The sequence below is a fragment of the Oncorhynchus tshawytscha genome, linkage group LG10, assembly GCF_018296145.1.
Source record: "Oncorhynchus tshawytscha isolate Ot180627B linkage group LG10, Otsh_v2.0, whole genome shotgun sequence".
In the NCBI taxonomy this organism is placed as follows: Eukaryota; Metazoa; Chordata; class Actinopteri; order Salmoniformes; family Salmonidae; genus Oncorhynchus; species Oncorhynchus tshawytscha.
This window is the reverse complement of record NC_056438.1, coordinates 64180717-64204212: the sequence shown is the minus strand read 5'-3', so window position 1 is coordinate 64204212 and position 23496 is coordinate 64180717. Positions and strand designations below refer to the sequence as shown.

The following is a 23496-nucleotide window of genomic DNA, read 5'->3' as shown; positions in this document are numbered from 1 at the left end:
TACCACGGGTATGACAAAACATTTACTGCTCAAATCAGTTTATAATAGTAATAAGGCACCTTGGGGATTTGTGGTATATGCCCAAAATATACCACGGCTAAGGGCTGTATCCAGGCACTCCGCGTTGTGATGTGCATAAGAACAGCCCTTAGCCGTGGTATATTGGCCATATACTGTACAACTCCTCCACGTGCCTTATTGCTTAAATATACCATCATTATATATGAGTTCAGTGTTGTTGATAGATACCTTCCACTCTGACAGACATGGTGACGCTGGCTCCCTGTTTCACCTTCCTGTTGCTGAACCTCTCCAGGAAGCGGGGCGGCACCAGAGGCACCTTGGGATCTAGGAAGTAAAACATGGGTATAGAAAAGCATCATCATTACGTAGCTCAAAATTCAGAACAATGTGACATGCTATAGGCAACAGTGCAAGCAGTAATGAATGAATAAATTAATTAATCAATGAATATTATAAAATCATAATTAAATACCGTGCTTCTCTACAGGCGTGAGCTCTCCTGGACCTGTTGAGAGAGTAACCAATAAATTCATTAGTAAAAACAAGAATGTTATGTTGAGTATACAATAACACACATATCATAATGCAGACTAAATACATCATCCTAAGTAGAAGACAGGAATCCCTCTCAATATAAATCTTTCAGTCATGAGTAGACCTACCCAGAACCAGCAGCCTAGCAGAGGAGTATGCTGTTCCAGCAGCGTTGCTGATGTAGGCAGAGTACTCTCCTGTGTCCTCCCTCTTCACCTCCAGGACTTCCAGGCTGTGGGTATCTCGCTTGTCCAGCAGCAGGATCCTGTCTGAGGAACGCAGCGGGTGGCCGTCCTTGAACCAGTACACCCTTGGACTAGGGAACCCTGGGAAATATCAACAAAGAGTAAGCAACTCACTTAGTTATTGACCCTGGGGGCAGAAAAAATAAATTGCCTCCGACTTACCTGCCCTGGGGGCAGTAGTTTTTACACTGCTGCTACTTACTGTTTATTATCTATGCATAGTCTATTTACAAATTACCTATTTACAAATTACCTTGACTAACCTGTACCCCCGCACATTGACTCGGTACCGGTACCCCCTGTATTTAGCCTCATTATCTAATATCCTTGAGTTACTTTTAGATTTTATTGTATTTTTTACTTCGTTTTTTTAGTAAATATTTTCTTAACTCTATTTCTTGAACTGCGTTGTTGATTAAGGGCTTGTAAGTAAGCATTTTGGTGCATGTGACAAATAAAATTAGATTTTAGTGTTTACTTGGCTTTTTTACCAGATCTAGGTACACATGACTCTAGTTAATTCTTCTCTATTTAAGTTATCGACCTCTGAAGGAACTGAGCAGAGACAACTTAGTCTAGCAGGGTTTGATTAATGCAGAGGAGGTGGAGAGTAACCCACAAACCGACCTTTGACTTTCAGCTGCATCTTAGCGATGGGTGAGCCTGGGCTGACGTGCACATCATGGAGCTCATCCAGTACTTGTGGCATCTGCTCATCCTCTACCACAGACTCAAAGGCTTCCGTTTCCCTGAGGGGAGAGGATAGGAAGAAAGTAAAGCTGTCAGTAAAGTAGTAACATGACCAGAGAAACATTTTAGGTACCATTAGGAATCAGGATTCCATTGTAAAGAAGGTTGTATTCAAAGTCAAAGGGCTTGTAAACTCTGAGTTGTCTCATTCACCTAGACATGTAGCCCTTGGCACTGATATAGGAGCCGGTCTCAGTGGCATCAGCTGCAGTATCGTAGTCTGAGCTGCAAGACACTGAGGAAAGAGAGATGCATTACACAATTACTCTCAAAATAACATGGATGAGGATATCCTATGCATACAGTCAACCAACCAACTAAATACCCAAATAATCAACTAAATAAACAACGAAATAACCAAAAGAACCAACGACAATAACAACATAACTAACAAAATAACAAACAAAATAACCAACCTACCAATCAATATTATATGTTCTGTACTCACTGTCGACCCTGAGCTCAGCCTTGGTGGCAGCGATGCCACTGGTGTTCTCAGCCATACAGCGGTAGACGCCCATGTCAGAGGGCAGCACGGTGGTGATGATGAGCTGGTGGCAGCCCTCCTGGTCCTCGTTGATCATGTAGTGGTCGTTCTCCTCCAGCAGCTTACCATCCTTGAACCAACGCACACTGGGTGGAGGCTTCCCAATCACCACGCAGTCAAAGCTGACCGGGTAACCGTCTGGCACGTCCTGGCTCTGGAGTTCAGTCAGGAAGACTGGGGCCGCTGGGGGAGAGACCGGGACAATCAGTTAGGCACACAATAAATTAGGAGCTTTTATTCATTATGCAGGGGATTCATTTCACTGGTATTCCATGTGTAATTATTACTGACCAGGATTATCTATATCTACTTTTTTTTATAATTAGCTTTTACAGTACAAAACAAGCACAGATATAAACGGGTGTAAAGGCAGGCAGTGCAACATGAGGATTATTGGATGGAAAGGATTGTATCAATACTAGAACAGAGTAGGTCAAGGAGAGCAAAGACAAACATATTTAAAACTGAGGACTACGGCAGGGCAGAACAGCATGAGGAGAAATGGAGGGTAAGTGTGAATAGAACGATAGTATGGATATATAGTGTCAATACTGGAAAGAAGTGGATAAAAAGAAATTGAAGCAACCATTAAATTACAGCAAAGACAAACAAACAAATGTTTGGGACATAACTGAGGACACATGCCACTACATCAAAACAAACATACCAATGAAGACACACACTGATATGACTGAAAGACAAACTGTTTGGGCAAGAGAAAATGAACATTAGGTCACACACGAAGACAGAAAAGGTAATGTAGTATAACCACATGGAACACACAATACACCATGAAAAGCAAGATGAAAGCCTGGATGAGAACAATTTGACAATTTATTTAGCAAGTACACACGTAACGTCTTAGCTAACAAGCAAAGGCTCCTGTTAATGTTTGGAATTTAAACACATTGAAACATGTATTTATATTATTCAAGCAAAATAAATGACATTACTTCAATGTCAAAGGCATTAGTCTTTTTGTGATTTAACTGGTTAATTCTGATTACTAAATAGAATGGTAGACAAAATGACTTAGTATAACCGATAGAGATACATTAAATACCCATTTAATTATATGGTATAATCTCAGCATCAAACTTAATTGCAGCAAGGCATACAGAGAAATATACTCTCTGGTTTTCATACCGGGGGCTCCTGTCATGAACACAGGCAGCTGCTTCTCCTGTGTGGGTGTTGCAGAGCCATCTTGAGTGTATCCCATCTTCATGATGCGCAGCTCCACTTTGAGAGGTCCAGCCTCCTGGATGGTGGTCTCCACAGGGACCCCCTGGGCCGTGAACATCTCCTTGAAGCGCTGAGACGCCACCTGGGCCTCAGACCGCTTGTCAAAGCGGATGTAGATGTATCGCTCGTCCTCGCGGTACGATTTGGGGTCGGGGGCCTGCAGCTCAGCCTCATCATCACAGCTGACGAACGACTCCTCCTCCGATGTGGCCGGCAGGCGTGTGCGGAGGAGGCGGCGAAGACGTTTGCTAGCCTGCCTCAGAGACTCGTCCATCTCGCTTTCTGCCGACGAGCTCTCCGCCTCGCTGTCGGCACTGTAGCCCATGGTCAGGGGCCTCCTTCCAGATGCCTCCCGCGCCGAGCCCACCGTCACCTTGCCACTGTGGGTGGTCACCCCGAACTTGTTGGTGACCTCACAGGTGTAGACACCCGTGTCCTTGGTGGTTATGGCGGTGATGACCAGAGAGCAGGTGCCATCGTTGTAGATGTCAATGTGGTGGTGCTTGCCGTCCGCCAGGTGCTCGCCATCCTTCAGCCAGCGCACCTTCTCTGGCTTGCCCTCCGCCACACACTCCAGGTGGATGGTGCCATTGGGTTCCTTGGTCTGGTCCTTGAAGACGTCCTTGAAGACTGGACGCATGTCCTTGCGGGCTTTGTACCCCTTGAAGGCAGCCTGGATCTTTACAGCAGCATCCAGCAGCCCCATTTCTCCGTCCTCCTCATCAACGACCTCCGTGATGTCCGTGGTCTGTGCTGTGATCTGCTGTACTGAAGATGAGGTCTGTTGGACTGAAGTCTGTTGGACTGTGGTCGCCTCTTTCAACTTGAACTGTGCGTAGAACTTCTCAGTGGAGATGGAATCTGTCTGGTCACACACAGAGAGGGAGGACTTGCTGCTCTTCTTCAGGTAGGAAACCAGTGTTGGAGGCCTGGATTCGTCCTCAGAGCTGGTGTACAAGTTTGGCTCCAACACCTTCTTCTTAGGGATGATGACATGCTCTACAACCTTTTCCTTTTCTTTCACCTTTTGTTTCTCCGGGGCTTTCACATCCACTTTCTCATTCTCTAGGGCTTTCACCCCCACCTTCTCCTTCTCCGGGGCTTTCTTCTCCTTGACTGGTCCCTTGGGTGTCTTGGGCTCCTTGTCCTCCTCATCAGGCAGCTCAGAGATGGAGTCAAGGGTGGGCTCTCGGCTCATGCGACGTTTCTTGGCCAGGTCCTCCCACAGTGCATGGACGTCACCCTCGGAGGCAGCCTCAGGAGGCAGGCTGGGCTGGGCCCCCTCCTCCAACTGAACCCCATCTCCACCTACAACCAGGACACAATGGAATGTTATGTGCAGCAAATGGACATCTCTACAATATAGCAGCCCCAACACACACTACATTTATAAGAACTATGTTGATCATGTAGTGGCAATTACCCATGGGATTAAATTATTTTCTGATAGGAGTAGTGTGTTCATGTATACTTTGAAAGAAGGAGCTCACCTCACACCATTACTAGCTGATAATAATTATAATCTACATCCGGCACAGCCAGAAGAGGACTGGCCACCCCTCATAGCCTGGTTCCTCTCTTCCTAGGTTCTGGCCTTTCTAGGGAGTTTTACCTAGTCACCGTGCTTTTTCACCTGCATTGCTTGCTGGTTGGGGTTTTCTGTACAGCACTTTGTGACATCAGCTGATATAAGAAGGGCTTTATAAATACATTTGATTGATTGCTAGAACTAGCAGATGAACTTACCTTAATTTACCCTCAAATAACAAACACATCTCCACCAAGCTTCCAGTTTGGCTTGAGGAGAATGGCTTACAAGAGTTTCATAATAAATGAATAAAAAAAGCAAAATTAAAATTACATGGTATAATATTCTGGTTTGTTTGGGCATGTGTACCTTTTGGTAGGTTGAGATTAAGGGAGCTTTCTGCCTCGTCTGAGGCCACACAGGTGTACACACCCTGGTCAGCAGACACAAAGTCTTTGATCAGCAGCACTTGTGTCTTGCCCTCTGTGGTGACCTGGTATTTGACCCCATACTCCAGCTCCTTGTTGTCTTTGAGCCAGGTGACCGAGCTGCCCTCAGCAGAGAGGTCACACGCCACACGGGCCATCTTACCCTCCTGCAGGTCTGGACAGGCCAACTGTTGGGTCACTGTCACTGGAGCCTCTATGGACCAAAATGATTGATTGACTGTTCGTTGATTGATTGATTGGTTGTTGATTGAGTTATATTTTTTCCAATAGATGGGACACTACAGATACAATTCATGCCAATGGGAAATGTATTAGACTCTCCTAGGTTTTAAATGGTGTAACTAACACATACATGATCTAGGACTAGGTTATAATTAGGTTGTTCAACATGCTGGGCTTGAGACAGAGCCATATAGAGATATCTATGTTTGGCTCAGGTGTGAACTCATCAAATAGCCAACTCACCCAGCTGAACACTCTGAGGCAGCTGGACAGGTTCTCCTGTCCCAGCTCTGTTGATGGCTGCCACCCTGAACCTGTAGCCGCTCCCTGGGATGAGGTTATCCACAGAGAACTCTGTGTTACACACAGGCTCTGCATGGCACGGCAGCCAGAGGACACTGTCCGCCAGCCTCATCTCCACCCTGTAGCCCAAAATAGGGCTGCCTCCGTCGCTGAGGGGTGTGAACCAAGACAGGGTCACCGCCTGCTTACTCTTACTGACCAGCTCTGGGTCCTCCGGGGGGTCGGGAACAGCTATAAAAGGAGAGTGGGTCAATGGTGGGTTTGAAGAGAGAGGAATTTGTATTTGTAATTATTAGGGATCCCCATTAGCTGCTGCCAAGGCACTTATATTACACAAACAAAAGATCATATAGCATTAGCACACCGCTACATATCTACAATACAAAATGTATAATAACACCATACAACGTTATTTCAATGTGCGCTTGTAGAGTGCTATTGTTTGTATGTGTATGTGTGTCTCTGTACCTGTGTGTCTCTTCACAGTCCCCGCTGTTCCATAAGGTGTATAAAAAATAATAATTGGGATTCTACAGCTTGCATTGTAATTTCCCTAAGTCCCTCTTTGTACCGGACAACACGACTGAACAGTGGTCAGAGTTTGAAGGTTGGCCTTGAAATACATCCACAGGTACACACAAATGATGTCATTTAGCCTTTCAGAAGCTTCTAGATCAGTGGTTCTTAACCTTGTTGGAGGTATTGAACCCCACCAGTTTCATATGCGCATTCACCGAACCCTTCTTAATTGGAAAAATAAAATATGATATTTCAGAAATATGATAAGTTCAGAAATGCGCGACTTCACCTTGGCAAGTGCCACTCTCATGTCATTTTCACAACAAAGTCTGTTCCTTTTCTTCGTTTTTATGTCCAGCATCCTCGAAAAGGATTGCTCGCAAAGATATGTTGTAACAAACGGTATGAAAATCTCCGTAGCTTTCTTAGCAATAACAGGGTACGTTACCATTTGTTGACACCAAAACATTGAAAGCATTGTTGTTCTGAAGAGTTGCTGTTGAACCTGACTCTGCTGAATTTCAATGATTTCATCGAGGTATTCATCATTAAATTCATCTGTTGTCTCAACACTAAACGTGAACGGCTGTCTCACCCATGCTGGATATGACTCTCTTGTAGGGAAGTCTCCGTCGAGAGACTTTGCAAGCTCATCTAAATGTGTGGCAATTGCTTGCTTCAGTTTTGCGGGTACAGAAATGTCTCAGATTCCAGATACATCTTCGATCTTACTTACACAGTCATCCAGCAGGGGAAAGTTTGCGAAGTTATCGTTCTCTGTTCGTCGTTTCCATAACGGTAGCTTTTTTTGAAAAGCCTTCAGGTTGTTCTCCGCTTCGATGATGTTGACTCCACCACCCTGCATCTTTTGATTGAGATGATTCAGAGCTGCGAAGATATCAGCCATGTACACTAAAATGAGAATGAACTCAGAATTTTTGAAGCAATCTGCTGCATGACAATGTTGGTGCTCTTGCAAAAACAGTGCTAATTCCACACGCACGGCAAAAACACGATTCAGCACTTGTCCCCGGGATAACCACCGAATGTTAGAATGGTACAGAAGTACCTCGAATTCAGAGCCCATTTCTTTACACAGCTCACTGAAGATGCAGTGCCTCAGAGCACTAGTTCGCACATAGTTCACACATTCCACTACAATTTTTACCAAAACCAGACTTTCTTCCCAGCATGACTGGAGCTCCGTCCGAACAAACTGCAGAAACCATATCCCACGAAAGTTTGTTGTCTTTAAAGAAGTCATCCACAAGTTTCTTCACATCGGCTGCCTTAGTTGTTGAGGCTTACAAAATAAAAAAATCTTCCTTTATCACGGCGTCATTCACATAGAGCACGAATAAAGCAAGCTGGCTTAGATTGGAAACGTCTGTGGTCTCGTCGAGTTGAAGGCTGAATTTTGCCGGGCTTGAAATCAGATCTGCAACTACTTGAGCCAAGATGTCTTTGCTCATGTCCTCTATTCTGTCTCTGTTGGTGTCATTTGAAAGAGGAATTTGGGATAACTTAACTTCAGCCTCTTTTCCCAGCATGATATTCGCCATCTTCAACACAGCTGGTTTTATGAGTGTTTCACCAATGGTGTATGGTTTGCCCTGCTTTGCGATCAGGTAAGCAACTTCGTATGATGCTGTGAGGATCCGTTTGTTGATGGGTACAAAGCCGAGAACAGGCAGAGTAGCCTTTTCATCAAATCTGGCTCTCTTCACCTCGAATTCAGCGAGCGTTGTGTTCTTGTATTTTCCATCTCCATGCAGCTTAAGGAAGTGTTCTCTTAGTTTTGCTGGTGCTAGACTAGAATTGCTCAACTTGGCATTGCAAATCATGCAGTTAGGACGCTGACTCCCATCACGTTCCGTTATACATGTGAATCCATATTATACATATTCGTCCGACCACTTTCTTTTAATGCTCGAAATAGTAAGTATGAAGGGATTAAAATATTAAGAAAGAAACCACAAGACGTACCATCACGACAGTCACAAGTCGACTACTGAGCGCACCAAATTCCCTGCAGCACAGATAGGCCAAGCGATGTAGCGTGATCACCTGCAGCCAATGATGGCCAAGCGGGGCGTGTCATCACTAATCATATGAGTCGGATGTGTGTCTTGACCTCCGCCGAACCCTGAGACTGACTCACTGAACCCCTGGGGTTCGATCGAACCCAGGTTAAGAACCACTGTTCTAAAGCCATGACATCTTTTTCTGGAATTTCCCAAGTTGTTTAAAGGCGCAGTCAACTTAGTGTATGAATTATAAGTGAAATAATCCGTCTGTAAACAGTTGTTGGAAAAATTAATTGTGTCATGCACAAAATAGGTGTCCTAACTGACTTGCCAAAACTATAGTTTGTTAACAAGAAATTTGTGGAGTGGTTGAAGAACGAGTTTTAAATGACTCCAACTTAAGTGTATGTAAACTTCCGACTTCAACTCTACATAGACACACTGGCTTGTCGTTCATCAAGATAGAAAAATAGTAAGGGGCCTAGACAGTTTCCCTGAAGAATTCCAAATTTTACCTGGATTATGTTAAAGAAAACCCTCTGTTCTCTGTTAGACAACTCTTGATCCACAAGATAACAGGGCATGTAAAGCCATAACACATATGTTTTTCCAGCAGTAGACTGTGATCAATAATGCCAAAAGCCGCACTGAAATCTAACAGCCCCCACAATATTTTATCATCAATTTCTCTCAGCCAATCAGTCATTTGTGTAAGTGCTGTGCTTGTTGACTGTCCTTCCCTATAAGCGTGCTTAAAGTCTGTTGTAAATTTGTTTACTGTAAAACAGCATTGTAATCTGGTCAAATATATTTTTTTACATAAGTTTACTAAGGGTTGATAACAGGCTGATTGGTCGGCTATTTCAGCCAGTAAAGAGGGCATTACTATTCTTAGGCAGCAGAATGACTTTTGTTTTCCACCAGGCCTGAGGGCACACACTTTCTAGTAGGCTTGAATTGAAGATATGGCAAATAGGAGTGGCAATATTGTCCGTTATTTTTCATCCAGACCCCGGTAGCTTGTCATTGTCAATAATTTTTTCACATCTTCCACACTCACTTTACCGAATTCTAAATTACAATGCTTGTCTTTCATAATTAGGACAGAATACATGGATGTGTAGTGTCAGTGTTTATTGCTGGCATGTCATGCCTTAGTTTGGTAATCTTGCCAATGAAAAGAATAATTAATGTAGTTGGCAATATCAGTGGGTTTTGTGATGAATGAGCCATCTGATTCGATGAATGATGGAGCTGAGTTTGCTTTTTTGCCAAAAATATAATTTAACTTGTTATGGCTGGGGGCAGTATTGAGTAGCTTGGATGAAAAAGGTGCCAAGAGTAAACTGTCTGCTACTCAGGCCCAGTTGCTAATATATGCAAATTATTAGCAGTTTTGGATAGGAAACACTCTGGAGTTTCTAAAACTGTTTGAATGATGTCTGTGAGTATAACAGAACTCATATGGCAGGCAAAAACCTGAGACAAAACCCAACTAGGAAGTGGGAAATCTGAGGTTTGTAGTTTTTCAACTCCTTCCCTATCGAATGCACAGTGTCTATGGGGCCAAATTGCACTTCCTACGGCTTCCATTAGATGTCAACAGTCTTTAGAACCTTGTTTGATGCTTCTACTGTTAAGTGGGGGCGAATGAGAGGGGAATGAGTCAGAGGTCTGCCAGAGAGTCACGAGCTGGCCACGAGAGTTCATGTGAGAGTTATCTTGAGTTATCATGACTGTCGTGATCAGGTCAGGTTACAGGAGACCACAACCCTACAGATTATCTCTCAACCCCAACAGAGGAGGAGAGATCTAGGGGTCTGAAGATGTGGGGGGTTTTATGGACCCTCACGCCCCTGGTAAATCTCAGGCCACAGACAAATTCCTTTGTCCTGTTACTATGGAGAACCAGCCTCAGAACATTAAACATTAACTATTTGGAACAATGGTTTTCGTCAGCCACAATGGTGGTCTTGACGATAGATGGAATATGAAAATGTATGTCATTTTTGTTTTGTTATTAAAGGTTAATAGATGACGTTATTACAAAAACATTGCAACATGAAGAGTTTTCCTAGTATACGTTTGATGTTTATACATTGTATGTTGTGTGGAAAATGTCCAAATCAAAGGGAATGTTTTGGGGGAGATGAAATGTTAAGTTAGTTGTCTAAAATTGGATTTGAGTAAAATCTGGACCTTGCCTCATGAACTTGGTATGCCCAGAAAATCGCCCTAAAGGCGGCTACGCCCACTTCTGACCCAAGGGTATAAAACCTGTGAGTATAGAATTTACAGCAGGACTACGTGACCCCAGCTGCAACAAGGTCTAAAAAAGTCAACGAACCCAGAACTAAGGATTGTCTAAGCGGGTGAATTCAAGTCGAACCACCTAGCCTCCATCTCCCATCGAATCGTGGTATCTAAAGGGTTTCATTCCTATGCTGTGAGCTCTGAGCTACAGAGCTGTCTGTCCTCAGAAGACCCCTTCCAGAGAAAAGGGTGAGGGAACAGACTCCTAAGCCAAAAAAGACATTGACATCGAGAGGACGAGCAGGGAGCTGCGCAGGAGAAGTGCGTCATCGAACAGCGGAACGGTCCACGCAGAGAATTCTCGGCGATCATCCCCACGTAATTACATCATTATATTCTGACCCATAAGAGCGGCAGTTTGGGGCAAGGCTAGGGTTAGAATAGCATAGCTGACAAATTCACCCAAATGTATATTTCTCGTGTACTTTCTTTTTTCCCCCTTTTGAAATTCCCATTGTGGGTAACACTCTCCATAGTGTGTTGGCCCGTTATACTAAGTTCTAATCAATAGCCTATAATGTGTTTTGTCTATGTGTATCTTTTATCATCATTTTAGCTTTTTAGTAAATAAATATTCAACGAAGATTGGTGTGGTACGAATTCATTGGTGGGACCGGGGTCCATGCAGATTCATGGGCTATACGACGTTCAGAACGAGATTAGTAGAGGAAACTGGTTAATTAGCGACGGTTGTAAAATCGATATTCTGATATTCTTTGAGTTAATTTGGGAAATAGAAACTCAATAAAAGCTAGTTTTCCCATGGTGCCCCAGGTTAATGAGTTAATAATTGCTTGATTCAGTTAATCACGTAATTAGAAACTTGTAATCATTCGATGAGCAACAGTCGTCACATTTTCTAATACAACGTCACAACACATTATTGAAGATTTATGTTAAAAACATCCTAAAGATTGATTCTATACATCGTTTGACATGTTTCTACGGACTGTAACAGAACTTTTTGACTTTGTCTGCTCCTAGTGATCGCGCGCCATGAAAAGGAGGTATTTGGACATAAATTATGGATATTATCGAACAAAACAAACATTTGTTGTGGAACTGGGATTCCTGGGAGTGCATTCTGATGAAGATCATCAACGGTAAGTTAATATTTATAATGCTATTTCTGACTTCTGTTGACTACACAACATGGTGGATATCTGTTTGGGTTGTTTTGGTTTCTGATCACTGTACTCAGATTATTGCATGGTGTGCTTTTTCGGTAATGCTTTTTGAAATCTGACACAGCGGTTGCAGAGAAGTGTATCTATAATTCCATAATAGTTGTATCTTTTATCAATGTTTATTATGAGTATTTCTGTAAATTGATGTGGCTCTCTGCAAAATCACCGGATGTTTTGGAACTACTAAACATAACGCGCCAATGTATACTGAGGTTTTTTATATAAATATTAACTTTATCGAACAAAACATACATGTATTGTGTACCATGAAGTCCTATGAGTGTCATCTGATGAATATCATCAAAGGTTAGTGATTAATTTATCTCTATTTCTGCTTTTTGTGACTCCTCTCTTTGGCTGGAAAAATTGCTGTTTTTCTGTGACTAAGCACTCACCTAACATAAACGTTTGGTTTGCTTTCATCGTAAAGCATTTTTGGAATCGGACACTGTGGTGGGATTAACAAGAAGTGTATCTTTAAAATGGTGTAAAATATTTGTATGTTTGAGGAATTTTAATTATGGGATTTCTGTTGTTTTGAATTTGGCTGCACTTTCACTGGCTGTTGTCATATCGATCCCGTTAGCGGGATCTCAGCCCAAAGAGGTTTTAAGTTGCTCCAAAGCTTTTTACTATCATTCATCTTTGTTTTATAGTATAGTTTATTCTTCTTTTTATTCAGTTTTCGTCACATGATTTCTTAATTTGCAGTACATTTGCCATTCAGTTCTGCTGACTTATTTGCCATAACTTTTGCTTCATCACTCTCTACCATACAATTCTTAAATTCCTCATCAATCAACAGGGATTTAACAGTTTTTACAGTCATGTTCTTAATGGGTGCATGCTTATTAGTAACTGGAATAAGAAATGTCATAAGTGTCAGGTGCAGCGTCTGGTTACTCTTTATTACAAACCACAGACCAGCAAATATTCTTTACATAATCCACATGAGAATCACTACAAAACTTGTATGACCTCTTATATACTATATTAGGCCCAGCATTTGGAACTTTGGTTTTCCTAGACATGGCTACTAAATTGTGATCACTACATCTGATCGATTTGGACACTGCCTTCAAGCTCATTTCTGCAGTATTAGTAAAGATATCAACAATACATGTTGATGATTTCAACCCAGTGCTATTTGTAACTACCCTGGTAGGTTGACTGATAACCTGAACCAGGTTGCAGGCACTGGTTACAGTTTGAAACGTTTTCTTAAGTGGGTAGCTTGATGAAAGCCAGTCAATATTTAAATTACACAGAAAATCTACCTCTGTTGATATCACATACATTATCAAGCATTTCACACGTTATCCAGATACTGATGTTAGCACTTGGTGGTCTATAGGAGCTTCCCACCAGAATGGGCTTTAGGTGAGGCAGATTAACCTGTAGCTATATAACTTCAACAGTATTTAACATGAACAGGAATGTGGTTCTGAATGTAGACCACAACACCAGAGAATAGGAGAAAGTGAGATGAATGGATCTAACAGAATTGAGAATCACTTCCCTGGAGAACGCTTCTATTATTGATTCCAAAATGGCTGTTTAGACACTTACTGATGATGGTGAGCTTGGCCATGGAGATGGCGTCCCTGGCAGCGAAGGTGATCTCCTGTGGTGGCATGGCTGGTGCCTGTCTAAGCACCAGGTGGTAGGAGCAGCCGTCAGCCCTCATGCCCCAGGTGTCATCAGCCTTTAGCTCGGCTCCGTTAGAGTACCAGGCTACCTCCGCCTCAGGGACAGGCTCAGTCAGCATGCAGCTGAACTCTAGAGTCTCTCCCACCACAGCTACCTTATCCTCCAGACCACTCACCACATCCAGCTGCCAGCCTACTCACACAAAATCCATGTCATATAATGCCTAACAAACTCAAGACTCACAATACTGTTACATATACAGAAACGAATGCTAGTATCGGTTCCTATAGCAATTGCAGGCAGATTTTCCTAATTTTCATCTGTAGTATGTTATTTCCACCAGTAGACCAGGCCTAAGACTTACGCTTCCAAAAAAACAGGAACTAACAAACATAAGGGGATATTAACTGGGGTGACTAATTGACAAACAAACATACTGAAAGTTGGACATTAATTGGGGTGACACACCTTTGACGTTGAGCATGGCGGAGGTTGTTGCGGTGCCGGCTTGGAAAGTAACTTTGCAGCTGTCTCCAACATGCAGATCCTTGAGCAGCAAGAGGTGGCGGCGTCCATTTTCGAAGGACACGATCTCCGTGGTGGGCGACTCCTTCACCGGCTTTCCCCCAATCAGCCAGTGGCAGTCTTTGATCTCGCAACGAGAGATAGAGCACTCGAATAGGGCCTCCCCGCCGTCAATGGTGTCCATGTTCTCTAAGCCTTGTAGGATTTCAATGGGTTTGGCTGTATGGGTGGAGAGGGGAGCAGGGAGAGGGCATTTTACTGTAAAATAATAGCTTTGACTGAGAGGGGAGAATGTGTCATAAGACAAGATTTTGTGGGGTTTTCAGGTTCACGGTGGCCTGTAGGTCAAGTGGATTTTTTATGCTTGACACTTGCTGCTATTCAATCGGAACCTCACAATGAAAACCTGCTAAAACTGCTGGACACTCACACACATACACACAATGCATGAAATTACCTGCCAGGGACGTCAATGCAGTCTTTGGTGAGTCTTAAAATGCTTTGTCTTACAATGCTTTGTTTTCTTACAATGCTTTTGCCCCATTTTCACATTAGGGCCATGAGTTTTTCCTGTGCATGTGACCTGACCATGAGAAACAAGGGCCCTATTTGATCAGAGTTTTTCCTGATCAGGTCTCATGGTTTAGAAGTCATGTACATTTATCATTTAGCCTTGCCTGCTAAAGAGGGGTGGGGGGAAAGATGGTATAAATTAAAGGATAAAAAATACCTACTTTAAATCGCTATCTGCTGTTCATAATTGAAAACAACAACGAACATTTTTACAAGTTCAGTGGAAGGGTAGAATAGCAAGGTGCTCTTTCCAAATGGAGAGAAGCTCACCTTCCACCTCCAGTAAGGCAACCACACAGGTCCCCTCTGCCTCACAGGAGTATCTCCCCCTGTCCTCAGTGGACACGTGTCTAATGTACAAGCGAGCCACGGTCCAGTCCTGCTCCACTACCACCCTCTGGCCGTCAGGCTGCAATGGCCGACCATCTCTCTTCCACTGGGCCTGGACCGGCCGGGAGTACTGGCAGATGAACTCAGCCGGCTTGCCCTCAGCAACCCGCAGGTCCTGCATCTCGCTCACCACCTCTACTGTGGGGTCTGAGAGTGGGGGCAGGGGTCATATGACAAGGTCATCATGACTGACATGCACTCTCTCGGCATGCCAAAGAACAATACCTGGGCTTTATAAACACCCCAGTACACCTTGGAGTATTTTGATGTATATTACTTTGAATTGAGTTAAATTTATTGTTCCCCAAGGGGGAAATTTGATACATGTTTTGAGTTGTTGGTGGTATCAGAGGTGGCTTAGTATTTTGGTATGCATTGTGTGCTGCTGTGGCAAGCCCTTAGAGTTGCCTTGATTAACAGTATATCTTATGGATGCAGCACTCCGTGGCCAAATATGCACTTAGATACAGTATGTGAATGTCTACTTATCTGTGACAGATGTTTTTGTTACTCCAAACTGAAGGGGGAGTGAAAAGCCCAATCTCCTCAAGAGGCAGGGGGAGTTAGACACAACTACTGCCCACTAACCAACCAATGAGAAAGGGGAGATATGCCAGTGGGTGGATAGATATGCCAGACTGACAGGGCAGAGGTAGGAAGGGTTAGAGAGTTTCAGTGCTTGCAGGCTAGGGGCGGTGCAGTGCAGGGTGGAGGTGAAGCGAAGAGTGAGAGTAAGTAAGGGAAAGTGGCAGGCCAGGGTGGATGGGTGGAGCAGTACTGCCCTACACTGTAATTTCCAGCTACTGATGATTATATAGGTTGACATACAACAACAGCAAAGCTTGTTTACAGGTAAAATCTGTCCCACTGTACCAATTGAACTGCATCAAAACTAAGTTCATAAAATACACAGTGCACACATGATTTCTTAATCACTACCTGTGTGCACACATCACTTACTATCAGCAATCATACATCCCACATACTGCCACAAAATAGATTACATAATATGCAATCTATTTCAATGTGAATACACTACAGTAGGCAGATATGATTTATTTCTATAATTGTTGGATAAGATTAGAGTGGATGATTCCTAGAACGATACTTGAAGCTGCAATATGTTCATTTTTGGGTGACTCGAGCAAATTTACGTATAAATGTGAGTTATAGATCTGTCATTCTCATTGAAAGCAAGTCTAAGAAGTGGTATATCTGTTGTATGTGCGCTATTTCTATTCTTACCGTTCTTAAGTTTAGTTTTTGCATTTTTTACTTTCGGTTTTGTAAACCAGCTTCAAACATATTATTTTTGGTTATTGAAAATGTATTTCAAAGCGTTTTGGATGGTACAATGATTCTCTACACACAAACTGAAATTAGGCGAACTATTCACATTTTTGCAACCAGGAATGGCGGTGCAATTTCTGCATATTCCACCTTTAATCATCAAAATATGTCCGCCAGTCCTAATCTATTACAACTAGATATTCTGTAAACCACAACTGTTAGGTACCATTTGCCATTATTAGCTAAAAATATAGATACACAATGGAACTATGGGTGTGAATCCTCATTGGATAACATTGTTCTTGCTCCATATTACTAAGAAACTGGTGGAAAAATCCTCTACTGCTGCACCATCTTGTATGTTTTGGTCTTATCAAAAGCATGCATCATGAAAACTCTCATTCTAACTATTAGTGAAATGACTCAAATGTATGCTCATGCATGGAAGCATGCATGGATGAGGCACAAAAAGACCTTAGCTACTGAACTAGTCATTCCCACTACTGAATCAGGGAGCTTTGAACTCTTGAGGACACTGGCATAATACTGTCAAGATTAACATTAGCCTTGGACAGTAAGTGTGCAAATAGTAGTCTACTCTCCATGTGGTGAAAATGCTCTGGTGGTCACTTGGAGATAAATACCATAATTGAATATTATGTCTAATCTATTATGTCTAAAAAAGTATTTAGTCAGCCACCAATTGTGTAAGTTCTCCCAATTAAAAAGATGAGAGAGGCCTGTAGTAATTATCATCAGAGGTACACTTCAACTATGACAGACAAAATGAGATAAAAAAAAGAGCTGTCAAAGGACACCAGAAACAAAATTGTAGACCTGCACCAGGCTGGCAAGACTGAATCTGCAATAGGTAAGCAGCTTGGTTTGAAGAAATCAACTGTGGGAGCAATTATTAGGAAATGGAAGACATACAAGACCACTGATAATCTCCCTTGATCTGGGGCTCCACGCAAGATCTCACCCCGTGGGGTCAAAATGATCACAAGAACGGTGAGCAAAAATCCCAGAACCACACGGGGGGACCTAGTGAATGACCTGCAGAGAGCTGGGACCAGAGTAACAAAGCCTACCATCAGTAACATACTATGCCGCCAGGGACTCAATCCTGCAGTGCCAGACGTGTCCCCCTGCTTAAGCCAGTACATGTCCAGGCCCTTCTGAAGTTTGATAGAGAGCATTTGGATGATCCAGAAGAAGATTGGGAGAATGTCATATGGTCAGATGAAACGAAAATAGAACTTTTTGGTAAAAACTCAACTCATCGTGTTTGGAGGACAAAGAATGCTGAGTTGCATCCAAAGAACACCATACCTACTGTGAAGCATGGGGGTGGAAACATCATGCTTTGGGGCTGTTTTTCTGCAAAGGGACCAGGATGACTGATCCGTGTAAAGGAAAGAATGAATGGGGCCATGTATCGTGAGATTTTGAGTGAAAACCTCCTTCCATCAGCAAGGGCATTGAAGATGAAACGTGGCTGGGTCTTTCAGCATGACAATGATCCCAAACACACCGCCTGGGCAACGAAGGAGTGGCTTCGTAAGAAGCATTTCAAGGTCCTGGAGTGGCCTAGCCAGTCTCCAGGTCTCAACCCCATAGAAAATCTTTGGAGGGAGTTGAAAGTCTGTGTTGCCCAGCAACAGCCCCAAAACATCACTGCTCTAGAGGAGATCTGCATGGAGGAATGGGCCAAAATACCAGCAACAGTGTGTGACAACCTTGTGAAGACTTACAGAAAACGTTTGACCTCTGTCATTGCCAACAAAGGGTATATAACAAAGTATTGAGATAAACTTTTGTTATTGACCAAATACTTATTTTCCACCATAATTTGCAAATAAATTCATTAAAAATCCTACAATGTGATTTTCTGGATTTTTTTTCTCAGTTTGTCTGCCATAGTTGAAGTGTACCTAAGATGAAAATTACAGGCCTCTCTCATCTTTTTAAGTGGCAGAACTTGCACAACTGGTGGCTGACTAAATACTATTTTGCCCCACTGTATGTATGTTGAGTATTATTAGCATTGATGCTGCAAGGTCTGGAGAACACAGCTGGAACTTTAGAAGTCACTCTCCTCCTCCTCTCAATCCCTCTAGTTCCTCCTCCTTGATACCTTTAACTAAGAGCTTGGCGTAGGACACCAGGCTGCAGGCTTTGAACGTGACGGTGCCCGAGGCATCCGGGGCCAGGTCCTTTAGGGTGAGGGTGTGGACGTGGCCCTGGCTCAGCCCTATCTCGCTGGAGGGGCTGTCCTGGAGAAGGGTCCCGTCCAGCCACCACTGCACCTCCCCGGGCCTCACACCGCGGGACAGCTGGCAGGAGAAGGTGGCCCACTCGCCCAAAAAGACATCGGTGCTCTTTAGACCACACACTATGAGGACTTCTGCCTCTGCAGAGTAGTGGAGATACAGTCAGACACTCAGCTACTGCCACTCACAGTCACACAACTCACCTCTAACACTCACAATGCCAGCCTATGGGATAATAAAGATTACTTCGACCTTGACCTGGTCTCATTTCTCATTTAAACTTTGACTTTAAGAGGGCAAAAATCCTTGTTCACTTCATTGGGTTATTTATTCCCTATGTTCCATGATACAATACACATTTTGTTCAACTAAATGTTAACCATCTGTTTTCAATCAAGACTGGAAACTGTCTATGTAAACAAATAAATCTTACATCTTTTTAATTTACAATTACATCCTATAACTGATCATCTTTAACTTGCTGAAAAACATACAATAGCCTTTGTGGTTTCAACAAGTGTATCATAAACTGTTAGGAATTCATTCCTTGATCCTAGAGAAATGAACAATACAGAAATGAACCCTTTCAGGGACAGATGGTGTAGTTGTGACATGATACCTTGTACTGCCACCGACGCCGTGGTGAGCTGGTCTCCAGCATCGCAGGTGTAGTAGCCATTGTCCTCTGGCTCCAGGTTACGAATGCAGAGCTCCTGAACGCAGCCCTCCTGCCTCATCTCATACTTCTTACCAGCCTGGAGGACCATGCCTCCCTTCCTCCACTCCACTTGAGTGCACGCCTTGGAGAGCTCACAGCGCAGAGTGATATCATCGCCTTCCTTGGCTTCCTTGTTCTTCAGCTCCTTCTGGAAGAATGCTGGGGCACCTGGTGGAAGTAGGAGACATGACATCAGTGTAGGACAATAGAAGATGTGTAGACGATGGTGGCATGGTGGACAGGGGCGTAAGATGGCTCTGTTGTATGTTGACGGAAGACTGGGTGCCTGATAGTTTGTAGAAGGCAAGCAAGTTAAGAACAGTATTGTGGGGGAACTCATCCTGAGCCTTAAATTTTAGGAGACTATTTTCTAGTACCCATTAGATGCAGTGTAGAGGGTCCAAACTTTTCAAGTGGCAGCATCATTCTTTACCTTCCACAGTCAATGTGACGGTGCACTGTGCATCCCCGGTATCACAGCAGTAAGTTCCAGAGTCCTCCATCTCCAGGTTGTGGATACGGAGCTGCATGAGAGCTGCATTCTTCCGCAGGTCGTACTTGAGGCCTGCTTTGATGTCAACATCATTCCTGCTCCAGTTGATAGTGGCCGTGGGGTCGGAGACGGTGCAGGACAGTGTGACTGTCTCACCCTCCAAGGCCACTGTGTCATGAGGCTTCTCTAGGATTAAGACTGTAGATATGGGAAATCCCAAGCTAAGTACATACAGTGTAATGCACTTTGAGTGTCAGATGTCATGCATGTCAAACTTGTATGGTATTTCTATGGGCAGTGTTTAAAGTGGCTCTTTTTCCACAGGTCTACAATGCCGCCAATGCTAACCATAAAGACTATGTCCATTAGGCGTGAATCACTCAATTGATATTCAAATTGATACTGAAGTTAGCAAAGTGACATGTTTATGTCACTGACAACCATCTTGTTGTCAACTTCATTTCATAGTATCTTTAAAGACAAAGATGCTATAAAAAGAAAAGCCAGGAGGATGGCCAACACACGTTTACAGAAAGGTTAGAATGGAATGGATGATGGTGCACAGCAGATGAACAGAGGTTGTTCCAATGCTGTTTGATGGAAGATATAGATGGAGAGGGGTGAGGACTAGATGGCCATCTTTAACATCTCCGTTAACATCTCCATTACCTTTGGGCTTCTCTTCCACCAGTAGGCATGCGACGGTCTTCTCTTCGCCCACCACAAATGCCACGTCCCCTGACTCATCAGTGGTGACCATCTGCAGTGTCAGCCGGTGCACCCGGCCCTGGAAGGTCATCTGGTTCAGGTCGTTGTTTTGGAGGAGGTTATCCCCTAGCCACCACTCTCCATTGGTTACGCCCTCCTGGGACAACTCACACGCAAAGACAGCATCCTGCCCAGTGGTCACTGTGATGTCGTGCAGCTCCCGAGTGATGCGTACAGACTCTGGAGGTGAATGAATGTGACGATGGGGGAGTGAGAGATTTAAAGGATCCTGGGGTCAAGGTTTCCCAGGGGATTCATTCAGGTGAAACACTCAACATTAGAGCACCAACATTGGTATCCCGATTTAAAAGTGAGTTCTATAGAGGATGGACACTTGCACTCCGGGAGACACCATGGATATTAGTGAAACTCTTTCTGCCAACTCAATGTTTAGGCCTTCTCATCGAAAGAGTACAATATTATGCAAAACACACTTTCACTTCCTACGTAATGACTAGGAAGGTACTGTAGACATATGTATATGCAAGAAGTGATCTCTGACACAATAGCTTAATATAGGTCTGATTATGAAAACAAAACCAACATGCAGTAGTCCCCAACATGGCAAATAGACTGTGGTTCAAACATAAAAACACACATTGATTAATGAAACCTACATTTCATGATCAACAAACATTTTATTGTTAACTCGACAACTATGCTTTACTCACAGATTATACCTCTAAAACTGGTTGCTGTAGAGCCACGACTACATAGAGCTATGACTACATGGAACTCTATACCACATCAAGTAACTGATGCAAGCAGTAGAATTAGATTTTTTTTAAATGATCAAAATACACCTTATGGAACAGCGGGGACTGTGAAGAGACACACACAGGCACAGACACATGCATACACACACATGATAACATACGCACTAGACAGTGCAGTCGGAAAGTATTCAGACCCCTTGACTTTTTCCACATTTTGTTATGTTCCAGCCTTGTTCTAAATTGGATAATTATTATATTTGTTTTATATAAATCTGCACACAATACCCCATAATGACAAAGTGAAAACAGGTTTTCATACATTTTTGCAAATGTATTAAAAATAAAAACATAAATACCATATTTACATAAGTATTCAGACCCTTTGCTATGAGACTAGAAATTGAGCTCAGGTGCATCCTGTTTACATTGATCATCCTTGAGATGTTTCTGCAACTTGATTGTACACCTGTGATAAATTCAATTGATTGGACATGATTTGGAAAGGCACACACCTGTCTATATAAGGTCCCACAGTTTACAGTGTATGTCAGAGCAAAACCCAAGGGCCTTGGTCAGGGAGGTGACCAAGACCCTGATGGTCACTCTGACAGAGCTCCAGAATTCTTCCGTGGAGATGGGAGAACCTTCCAGAAGGACAACCATCTCTGCAGCACTACACCTATCAGCCCTTTATGGTAGTGTGCCCAGACGGAAGCCACTCCTCAGTAAAAGGCACATGACAGCACACTCAGAGTTTGCCAAAAGGCACCTAAACGACTCTGACCATGAGAAATAAGATTCTCTTGTCTGATGAAACCAAGATTGAACTCTTTGGCCTGAATGCCAAGCATCACGTCTGGAGGAAACCTGGCACCATCCCCACGGTCAAGCATGGTGGTGGCAGCATCATGCTGTGGAGATGTTTTTCAGCAGTAGGGACTGGAAGACTAGTCAGGATCGAGGGAAAGATGAATTTAGCAAAGTACACAGAGATCCTTGATGAAAACCTGCTCCAGAGCACTCAGGACCTCAGACTGGGGTGAAGGTTCACCTTCTAACAAGACAACGAACCTAAGCACACAACCAAGACAACACAGGAGTGGCTTCGGGAACAAGTCTCTGAATGTCCTTGAGTGGCCCATTCAGAACCCGGGCAACTCTGGAAAGACCTGAAAATACCTGTGCAGTGACGCAGAGCTTGAGAGGATATGCAGAGAAGAATGGAAGAAACTCCCCAAATATAGGTGTGCAAAGCTTGTAGCGTCACACCCAAGAAGACTCAAGGCTGTAATCGTTGCCAAAGGTGCTTCAACAAAGTACTAGTATGTAAATCTGATATTTATTGTTATAAATTTGAACATTTTCTAAAAATCTGTTTTGATTTGTCATTCTGTGTTATTGTGTGTAGATTGATGAGGAAAAATGTAATGTAATAGTTTTTAGAATAAGGCTGTAACATAGCAAAATGTGGAAAAGGCAAAGGGTCTGAATACTTTCCCGAATGCACTGTACATACACATGGATTTTGTGTTGTAGATATGTGGTAGTAGAGTAGTGGCCTGAGGGTACACACTTAATGTGTTGTGAAATCTTTTGTGGATGTATTGTTATGTTTTTAGAATTGTATAACTGCCTTAATTCTGTTGGACCCCAGGAAGAGTTGCTGCTGCCTTGGCATTAAGATGGAAGTTCTTAGTCCGTTGGCACACTGAATGAAAGCAGACGATAATGTAGAGTCACAGCAAACGAGAGACCGATGTGAATACAGACGCTCCATTACCTTTGACTTTCAGGGTGGCCGTGCTCTGCTTATCCCCAGTATCACAGGTGTACTCTCCAGCATCCTCGACCTTCAGCTTGTGAACCATCAGGATATAGGTAGAACCTGTGTGCTCCATGGAATACTTCTCCCCCTGGGTGAGGAGCACGGAGCCCCTTCTCCATGTCACCTTGCCCTCAACACTGATCTCACAGGTCAGGGAGACACTGCCCCCCTCAACTGCTTCCTGGCTCTCCAGCTCCTTCTTGAACACCACAGGGGCCCCTGGGGGGACACAGCAAGATAGATACAGACCAGGTTAAAATTAATGGAGACATTACCTGGTTTAGGGAGTGGACACGGACGGGACGGACATCCAATATCTTGAAAGGAAACATTCAACATTTAACAACAACATTTAAAAGCATTTGCTGAACAGACATTAACC

General features: G+C 43.4%; 1 protein-coding gene across 1 annotated transcript in view; it reads right to left on the bottom strand.

Annotated features, from left to right (window-relative positions):
• The window catches only part of LOC112259617 (obscurin-like), a 98825-nt gene that overhangs the window by 19380 nt on the left and 55949 nt on the right, over positions 1-23496 (bottom strand). Inside the window, exons 42-59 of the mRNA XM_042328845.1 lie at positions 23070-23333; positions 20475-20753; positions 19746-20003; positions 19214-19480; positions 18459-18734; positions 14912-15178; positions 14012-14287; positions 13463-13735; positions 5788-6078; positions 5243-5515; positions 3247-4653; positions 2768-2803; positions 2002-2283; positions 1707-1788; positions 1431-1552; positions 687-884; positions 497-529; positions 250-348 (exon numbers count right to left, since the gene is read on the bottom strand). Of these exons, the coding sequence (XP_042184779.1) occupies positions 250-348; positions 497-529; positions 687-884; positions 1431-1552; positions 1707-1788; positions 2002-2283; positions 2768-2803; positions 3247-4653; positions 5243-5515; positions 5788-6078; positions 13463-13735; positions 14012-14287; positions 14912-15178; positions 18459-18734; positions 19214-19480; positions 19746-20003; positions 20475-20753; positions 23070-23333 (4983 nt within the window). The remainder of the gene's footprint in view (positions 1-249; positions 349-496; positions 530-686; positions 885-1430; positions 1553-1706; positions 1789-2001; positions 2284-2767; positions 2804-3246; positions 4654-5242; positions 5516-5787; positions 6079-13462; positions 13736-14011; positions 14288-14911; positions 15179-18458; positions 18735-19213; positions 19481-19745; positions 20004-20474; positions 20754-23069; positions 23334-23496) is intronic.